The 10,030-nt window shown below is 39.1% G+C and overlaps 1 protein-coding gene across 1 annotated transcript; it reads right to left on the bottom strand.

Moving 5' to 3' along the window:
* Window positions 1-6,390: 6,390 nt before the first annotated feature.
* On the bottom strand, window positions 6,391-7,329 carry LOC146889666 (olfactory receptor 2A7-like). Its single transcript, XM_085683554.2, has one exon. It carries the CDS (start codon window positions 7,327-7,329, stop codon window positions 6,391-6,393), a length of 939 nt encoding a protein of 312 aa, XP_085539680.2.
* Between the last annotated feature and the right edge of the window lie 2,701 nt (window positions 7,330-10,030).

The following is a 10,030-nucleotide window of genomic DNA, read 5'->3' as shown; positions in this document are numbered from 1 at the left end:
TAAGATGAATATGGTTTGTACTTACTCATTAGTGGACTCTAGCCATAAGCAAAGGACATTGAGCCTATAGTTCACAAGCCTAGAGAAGCCAAATAATAAGGTGAACCCAAAGAAAAACATATACAGATCCTCCTGGAAATTGGAAGCAGACAAGATAGCCCGGCAAAAGTTGGGCACATGGGGGTGGGAGTAGGGATGGGGGAAGGGGAGAAGAAGAGAGAAAAGGGAGGAGGGAAGGATTGGGGAGAGCTTGGGGAGTTGGGGATTGAGATGGAGGAAGGGCGGATATAGGAGCAGGGAAGAAGATTTCTTCATTATGGGAGCCATTTTAGGGTTGGCAAGAGACTTGACTCTAGAGGAGATCCCAGGTGTCCACAGGGATGTCCTCTGCTAGGTCCCTGGACAGCAAAGGAGAGGGTGACTGAAATGGCCTTGTCCCATAGTCACACTGATGAATATCTCGAATATCACCATAGAACCTTCATTCGAGATGGCTAGAGATAGAGACAGAGACCCACATCAGAGCACTGGACTGAGCTCCCAAGGTCCAGTTGAAGAGCAGAAGGAAAAAGAAGATGAGCAGGAAGTTAGGACCGGGAGGGGTGCGTCCACCCACTGCGACAGTGTGCCTGATCTAATGGGAGCTCACCAAATCCAGATGGGCTTGGACTGAACGAGCATGTGATCAAACCGGACTCTCTGAATGTGGCTGACAATGGGGGCTGACTGAGAAGCCATCGATAATGGCACTGGGACCTGTTTCTACTTGCATGTACTTTCATTTAGCGATCCTAGTCTATTTGGATGCATATCTTCCTAGGCCTTGATGGAGCGGGGAGGGCCTTGGACTTCCCACAGGGCAGGGTACCCTGTCATCTCTTAAGCCTGGAGTGGGAGGGAGGAGGGGAAGGGAGGAGCAGGAAAGGAATGGGAAGCGGGGAGGAAGTGGAAATTTTTGAATGGAAAAATAAAATATATAATAAAAAATAAAAAGAAAAAACAAAAAATGAAAATCAAAAACTTTGGTTTAAACATAAAAAAATATAAATAGCATCAGAAAAAACAAGTTATGAAGTTGTAGCTTTTAATTTTGTGTTTTCTTTTCTGTTACCTCATACTCTTTCACTCTCCTTCTCCCCACCCCTTCTCTTTTCACTTTTATGTCTTAAAACTCCTTTGTTTCATCTTAAATATTATTTTAAATAACATTCCTACTGTCAGATAATTCTTTTATAGCATAGCTTTACTGCCTTCTGAATTCCTTAGTCATAATCAAATGTGAGACAAACTTCTTGTTGTTCACTCCTGGTGTCTAAGGATGTAGATCCTTGTCATGTGAAGGATGTCGGATTGATTTCACTCTTTACATACTGAAAGTTTTGTGACAAAGGTATCTGGCATTACAACCAGTGATTGCTGAGAATTGGTAAAGACACAAAAAGAAAGCACAATTTTCTTTTAGCATAGTTTGTTTGGCTTTAAAATTATTATGCACTTACAATGACATCCATTTACTTAATTATATAGGCAATATTTTTATATGAAATATAGATCATATTTCTTTTTTATTTTATTTTTCTTTATTTTACATTTCAACCATAGTTCTCCCTCCTACCCCTTATCCCAAGTTCCCCTCTAGCCTATCCCCCTATCCACTCCCCTCCTGATGAGTAAGGGCTCCCATGGGGAGTCAAAAAAGGTTGGCACATTAATTTGTGGGCAGGACTAAGCCACTCCCCCTTAATTAAGGCTGATCATGGCTTCCCACCATAGGAAATGGGCTTTAACAAGCTAGTTCCTGTACTAGGGATAGATCCTGGTCCTACTGACTGGAGCCCCTCAAATAGTACAAGCTTCATCACTGTCTCTCTTTCACATATAGAGGGCCTAGTTTGGTCCCATGGAGGTTCCACAAATGTTGGTATAGAGTTTACAAATTTCCATGAGCTTGGTTCAGTTGTCTCTGTAGATTTATCCATAATGATCTTGACCTCCCTTGATCATACATTGCCTCCTCGCTCTCTTTGGATTCCAGGAGCTAGCCTGGTGCTTGGTTGTAGACCTCTGGAGCTTATTCCATCAATTACTGGATGAAGGCTCTATGATGATAGTTGGGGTATTCATCAATCTGATTATAGAGCAAGGCCATTTACGACACCTTCTCTACTATTGCGAGGAGTCTTAGCTGTGGTTATCTTTGTGGATACTTAGGTATTTTCTTAGCACCAGGTTTTCCCAAACCCCATAATGACCCTCTCTATCATGATCCCTTTTCCATTGCTCTCCTACTCCATCTCTCTCCCACTTCTATCATCCCAGTCTCTTGTGTTCTCCTCCCCCATCCCCTTCCTTTTACTGCTCCCTACCCCAGTTTACCCAAGAGAACTCATCTAATTCCTCACCCAGAGCAATCCATGTGTACCTCTTAGGGTCTTCCTTGTTACCTAGCTTCTCTGGAGATGTGGATTGTTGTCTGGTTATCCTTTGTTTTACATCTAATGTCCATTTATGAGTGAGTTCATACCGTGTTTGCCTTTCTGAGTCTAGGTTACCTCATTCAGGATGTTTTTTTCTAGTTCCATCCATTTGCCTGCAAATTTCATAATGTCATTGATTTTTATTCTTAAGTAATACTCCATTGTGTAAATGTACCACATTTTCTTTATCCATTCTTCAGGTGAGGGGCATCTAGGTTGTTTGTAGGCTCTGGCTATTATAAATAATGCTGCTATGAACATAGTTGAGCAAGTATCCTTGTGGTATGATTGAGCATCCTTTAGGAATATGCACAAAAATGGTATTGCTGGGTGTTGAGGTAGATTGATTTCTGATTTTCTGAGATACTGCCATGCTGATTTCCAAAGTTTGCACTCCTAATATTTTATCTTAAGAAGGTACTTTGCCTTGACATGGTTTTCACTGGCATTTTATAGAAGTAACATTCCCGCACTTGGGGAAAACAAGGAAAAAAGCAGGTATACAGGTAATCAGGGAAACAGAGAAGACTCTTCTAACCTTTATGTATTCCTGTAGATAGAAGGTAGGATGCTAAATCTAAGTGACCATGGCATGAAGTATAAGTTTACTCTTGTTCACAGACAAGCCCCACAATAAAAAGTTCAATTTATAGTAATTTAATCAGATTCATAGGTAAAAAGAGTTATTCTACAGTCCATTGTTCAGTTGTTCATAGCCAAATACAACCCAACAGAACTTTGTCTCCCATCACCTAGCATTTCTATTGCTATCTGATCTGTGGATCTCTTTTGGCCCCTGGGCATGAGTCTTATACTAGCTGTTGGCCATGATGGCAATGCATACGCTACCTCCAGTGTATCATTCATACCCAATGGGGTCAGGCATATTTTTGGTCAATGGACAACAACAACCAGCAATGAAATTATTCTCTCTAGCGCTGTCTGGGTGGACTGTCCTACATGAAACATTTGACAAGATCTGCCAAAGAAAATCTATGCAAGAAGCAATCTTTTATTTTTCACACTAAGTATGGGTACTTTCAGCGAGTCTCTCTTGAACTTTGTTTCTCTACTCTCTTGCCCCACTCCTGTTTTTCCTCAATTTTAATATGATTTTGTTGTAGAAACTTTTACGTATCTGGCTTGATTTGACTTAAAGAGTGAGATCTAGGCTAACAGATCCACTGGAATTTCTAGACACAACTGGTAGAGAAAAGTCAGACTTCTTGGGAAGAGTGGAAGTCTGTCCCTCGGTTCCACTGAAGTATAAGGGAAAGGAACACAGATTAAAAAAATAGGTGGTCAGGTTGCAGAGGCCCAAAAATGTGAGCCTAATTTCCACCTTGTCTGGAGATCAGAGAGTTTTTTCTTGTTCTATGTTGTTGACAAGTATGTCTACACACCCTGACCTAGAGTGTGATTACTTGGTGTTTTTGTCCTGGTATCCCTGGTGTCAGTCCAGTAAGCAATACAAGCACTCCACCTTGATCAAGGTCAGAGAATTCAAACTACTTCTGCTCTGTCTTTTGAAATAGGAGGTTTGACCTTGGGAGTGACTGCCTTCAGGATACTTGGTCTAGGGTGGATTCATTGATTAAACAAACAGAATGTTAATGACTTGATGTCTTAAAGTATTGAAGCAAATAACTGTTCTGATTGTTCTTTGAATCATTTTAAAGCAGTCTTTTGTCTTCTTCCCCTTGTTGTACTGGGGTATAAAAGTGTATGGAAAATTAAATGCAGGTAAATTTTAGTCTTCATTGGAATTCCTTCCTGATGCTATTCTATGCTTATTATTTCACTTGTATCTTTGCACTCTTTACTTATTTTCCTAATCCCCATGCCCCTGCCCTGGTAACTGGTATCCTTGTCGAAGCATGGTCACTGACACCAGGTGCATCTACATGTTAGGTTTCTCATGCTTTTAAATGACAGAGTATTGCTACAAATACTAATAGCAGACTTGAAAGCATAGGAAATGTATTCCTCCAATCCCTAGTTATATTTCTGGTATGGGACCGTCAAGAAAGAATGTCATTTCACAGTAAATCCAGCAGGGACACATGGGAATACTATTGGTTTATGTGAAGGGCCTTTCCAAACTTCGCACTACCTCCATGTTTTCAGAAAGGAAATTAGGTATGGGCTTCCAGAAGGCAGTGGTCAGGGCATATGCCAGAAAATCAAGACAATGCCTTCAGAGGAAATTGCTATGCTTGCAATTAGAATAGAAGAATTTCGCATATGAGGACAGAGGTACACCACATCACTTAGGGGTGTGGCAGGAGTAATACAACAGCGAAGCAGTTTATGTTGACAAAGTATAATCAAAGAACATACCTTCAGAGCTACATACTCCACAATAGAAAACCAGACAGGTCCTAGAATAGGCTCAGAGATATCAAAGTTAGCACAAAATACTCAACCTTCACCCAAATGTAATATATATTTTTGGGGAATATACTTAGACAAAAAGGAGTCTTATAGCTAGGGGCCAATCTCAGTGGTGAAGTGTTTGCCTGACACATGAAAGGCCCAGGTTTATTCTCCAGGATTATTATATCAAACAAGGCTAAGATATTGTCAACCTAAATGTTTAAATTTCCCATTACTCCAGCATGCAATTCTATAACTTAAATTTCATTTTTACTGGCACCCCAGAATTTTGTTGTTGTTCATTAAGAAAATGAAATCAGTCACAAGTGTCTGCCTTATTTTTGTTTGTTCTGCTCAGAAGAAAGTCAGATAGGCTTAGGAGTTATTAATATATCTTTGAGCATTAATACTGAACTAGCACCTTTATTAGACCACAAAGTTAGCTGGGTAGAAGAAGCATTCAGCTCATTATTGCATTATCAATTCCTGCTCAGTATGAGATTATTTCAGTTCATGAGTAAATGGTAGTAACTTCATAGCCAGACAGTCAGGCATTCATAGTAAAGATGATCCAAGTCTGGGACAGCCACTACCCAGTATTTCCTTGGCTGTATATCTAAAAACAGTAATCGTGGATACCGTCTTATAGATGTGTATAACAACATTTACAAACAAATTGCTTATTACAGCTTACATTGTAGGCAGTTCCAGTATCTCCCTCAAATAGAATCAATATGTTGTGACGTGCATAGAGATGAACAAACTATGCCTCCACAAACTATGGACAAATCTTACAAACAGAACAGTGATTGAGAGGGCATATTAAAACAATGAACACTTTGAGGGGCCTATATTCCATTTGTATCAAGTCCAAGAAAGGACAGCATTTAAACAATCTACTAGAAGTTAAGGTCAAAGTTACTCAGTGTGTGAGAGTGGGTGACACCCGCTGGTTGGGAGAAGGTGTGGTAAAATGTTTATAGTTATCCTGAGAAGTGCTCACATGAGTTACTGTCCTGTGATCTTTTGCTGAGATAAACAGATTCTTTATGCTTACTCAGCAGAATAAAAGTTTTTCCCTCTGTTGATTCTTTATAGCTATTTGGTCCCCAAATAGTGCCTAGCTTTCCTTCTTGTCTACCACTTCACTCCCAGCCCACTCTATTTTCAAGACTTCATCTTTAAGCAGATTCTATCCAGCATTTCATGCCAGGACTAATGCAACATTTTGTACCACTGTTGTACCAGTGGGTATATCTTTCAGGCTGGTTGCTATCGCAGCTTGCGGGGTTGGTAGCTTAGTGAGACTAATGCTCACTTTCAACATAAAAAGCCTGTTCACTGCCATGCAAGTGGATGTTTGGGTTGCTTGTGCTCCTCCATTCTCAAAGCTAGAGAAGATAAAACACAGGGAGGTTCTTGGCAGGTGCAAGAAGTCTCTTGTGAGAAAATGGAAAGGAAGTCTTTAAACAAGTTTACATGTTCTGGCCAATACTGAATGGAAGTAATTCTAAGATCTTGGCAGGGTCTTTATTCTTTAATGCTCTCGAGAAGTATCCTCCTTCATGAGCATCCGCTTTAGAGCACATTTGACATCCTTGTTCCTCAAACTATAGATCAGTGGATTGAGCATAGGGTTGAAAAGGCTATGGAATAGCAAGAGATATTTCTTCTGCTCATTGGCGTTCCCATGTTGAGGGCCAATATACATGGCAATGGCTGTACCATAAAAGAGTCCGACAACACAGAGATGGGAGGCGCAGGTGGAGAAGGCTTTCTGGCGCCCCTGGCGTGACTGGATCTTCAGGATGGCACTCAGAATATGAGCGTAAGAGACCACAATGGAAGAAAATGGTCCCACAAGTACAGACACAGCCCCAGCCAAAACCATGACCTCATTGATGTGGGTGTCTGAACAGGCAAGTTTGAGAACAGCTATAATTTCACAGAAAAAATGATTTACTTCTTGAGCTTTACAGAAGGGCAATGGTAGTAGTAATATGAGATGTACCAGGGCCAAGAGAACTCCTAAAATCCAGGAAGTTGCCACCAGGATAATACAAATTCTCCAACTCATGATGGCAGTGTATCGGAGGGGGTGGCAGATGGCCACATACCTATCATAGGACATCACCACTAAAAGGAGACATTCTGTGTGTGCAAATGTCAAAAAGAGAAAGGTCTGTGTCATGCACCCAGCAAAGGAGATGGGTTTGGTTGGATCTAGAAGATTCACCAGCATCTGGGGCACTGTGTTGCAGGCATAGGCAATGTCAACAATGGCTAAGTGGGACAGGAAGAAGTACATGGGAGTACGGAGTCTCGAGTCCAGGCAGATAAGCCCCACAATTGTCCCATTCCCAAGCAGGGTGAAGGTGTAGAACAGGGAGAAGAGGGTAAAGAGGAGCTTCTGCAACCTTCGGTTGAGTAGAAATCCCAGAAGAATGAATTGTGTAACCAAAGTCTGATTTCCCATTTCCCTGTGAAAGAGACAAGGAAACTCACCAAGTTTGAACACAGTGTGAATGTTCAAGGTAGGTATTTAATCAATGGATCTTTGCATATTATGTTGAGTGTTGTTCAGAAAATCCTTCATGATATTCTTGGCCTGCTAGTCACTAACTAAAAGTTGATGTATGTTCCAAATGAATCAGAAGAAAATATACATTCTGTGAGCTAAGTGGTAATATTGTATTACATTTTCTAGCAAATATTACTTTCAAGTTCAAAGCAATTTTCATTAAAACATGTTAATACGTTCCCATTGTGATGGTGGATGTATGGTTAAGTTGCAGCAGACAGGTGTGTACATGTATGCTGTGCATAGTCATTTACATGTGGAATGAGGGTGAGGGGTATGTATGCCAACGACAGAAGTATCAAACTTTTCTCCACATGCAACGTATGGTATGTTATAATTTTGATCTTTACTGGCATGTATTACAGCAATGACTTCATAGTATAAACTTGAATGGTGTAGAGATTGTAAGTTTGATATAACTCTAGCCAAGTTTATGTTAGGGACCACTGTCTTTTCTTCTGTGTCCACACAGATGGCCTGGAATCAGAACAGAGTTATCTTTGCTTCTGTTACAGTCTATGCTTCATTTTATGCACATAAACTTCCCTGTTGACACTCAGAAAGTTCTGTTGTCCCCCCCACATCCTGCTTAAGAAATGTCTATGTAGTACATGTTTAAAATGCACACATATAAAAGTATATATTTTCTTGAATCCTAATATCATTCATTTAACTTGTCATATTTGCTTTTATTTTGGTCTATTCTATTCAATTTCATTCATAAAAATGCCATGTAAATAATTTAATGATTATTTTTAAGTGTTAGATGAAAATGTTGATCTGAATAAAAGATTAGAACTTAGGCTTTCACTGTAGATTCATATTTAAATAATCTAATGTTTATAGACCAGGAAAATGTAAATGAATTATTCTATGAACCCAGTGGTATTGTCTTTTGCAGCTGTTCAGATGTTTCAAACCCTTTCAACAGAGAGAAGGATTTGCATGCTTTGAACTACAACTTTTAAACCATTGCTGCAGTTTGTTTGCTTAGCTCTACACCACTCTTTAGTCCAGAATTCATGTGAATTTCACATTTAAAGCAAAACATCAGAAAAATTTATAGCTTAGTTCCTCTCAATATATCGCAGCTATATTTTAATATTTGAAAGCTTTCATAAACAAGAGTGAATAAATTTTCGTTTTAAGTCAAAGACAAAAAATTATTGAGAGGCAATATCATCTTAGTTCATGAGATATATTTGTCACTATTGGAATCATTTCCCACAATGGGAATTTTTTAAATTAGGATTAAAATTTTTTCCAGTTGGTCTTTTACATAAGAGATTCATTGACCATTTATTCCAGACAGATTCCTGCATCATTGGTGAAGATGAAGTAGGATGCTAATTCTACTAGAGGATTCATATAATCCAAGGTATGGAAAAGTGATTATTTCAATACAATATTTCTACAATGTTTGGAAGCAATAAAGATATAATGTTACTTTCATGTTCAAAACAATTTTACTCAAAGTTTAGAGTATGTTAGTAAGTTACCTTCATGGTAAGATATTTCTAAAATTCCATATAATGACTGTAGAGTCTCTTAAAAAGTACAATCAATGCTATTTAATTATTGGCAAAAGCACAAACTGTAAAACCCATCGACATTTGTTGAACATGCACTGCAATCCTCTACGTGCTGTGGTGACAGGTGTATGGGATAACCCTCCTCGCAGCACAGAGAGCCTTTTTGTTGAAAGGTACACATACCCAGTAATCCTCCTGCTTCTTCCTCTCAGAAAAAGGAGTTTCACATTAAAAAATGAATCCTCCTGGGTGTCTTTGTTCTGTGCCATTAACTCATTTTTTTCAGTAATTTCATGAGGAAATGGAAACCTTTATGAGCAAATATCTCGAAGAGCTCATCTTTCTAACAATTTTAATAAGAAATACAGCAGCATTGAAGGAAATTACACACATTAGGTATATTTAAAGCGTTGATAGCTTTCAGATTATCTTGGTAGCTAAGTCTATTAATAGCAGGGGTTTAGAAAGAATAGACAGTAATAGTTACCTTTTTAGTTGTGATTTTCGTTCAATCCGAAATTGCATAACAAATAAAGTTTAGGTTATATAAGAAACTTTCATCAAAATGAAGATGTGAAGATGTGTTTGATACAGCGTGAGAGAAAGAAGAAGCTGGTAGCATGGAAATTCTTTCCTTCTGAGCAGATCCTCAGAGATGGAGTTTCTCTGAAATGAGATGACTTTATTTCCCTGGTAGCTTAGTCACCTCTAACATAGGCTGAAATGTTCTAAATGGGTGGGGAAGACAATCACCACACACACATCCCTACCCACTGATATGCTTGCTAACTGTTGTTCCTTTAAACAAGTGTGTGTGTGTGTGTGTGTGTGTATGGATAGTACAAGGTTCCACAAGAGGTATAATTAATAAAATAATATCAGATAATAAGATCAACAGCCACTGTGGGGAACATGTTCAGGAGTCAAGAAAGTGAATATAATATCCCAAAGGGACTTGTTAGATATTCTTCTGTAAATTTGAGTGGGCACAAACAAAGAGAGAATATTTTCACCAGGAGACAATTTTTCTTCTTCAATTTCTAGTGATTTTGACCCCAGGGGGA

The sequence above is a fragment of the Myodes glareolus genome, chromosome 25 (genome assembly GCF_982192425.1).
Source record: "Myodes glareolus chromosome 25, mMyoGla1.1, whole genome shotgun sequence".
NCBI classification, from domain to species: domain Eukaryota; kingdom Metazoa; phylum Chordata; class Mammalia; order Rodentia; family Cricetidae; genus Myodes; species Myodes glareolus.
This window is presented reverse-complemented; position numbering and strand designations above follow the sequence as displayed.

Coding starts and splice junctions, on each gene's coding strand:
- LOC146889666 (XM_085683554.2), bottom strand. CDS start 7,329: ATGGGAAATCAGACTTTGGTTACACAATTCATTCTTCTGGGATTTCTA.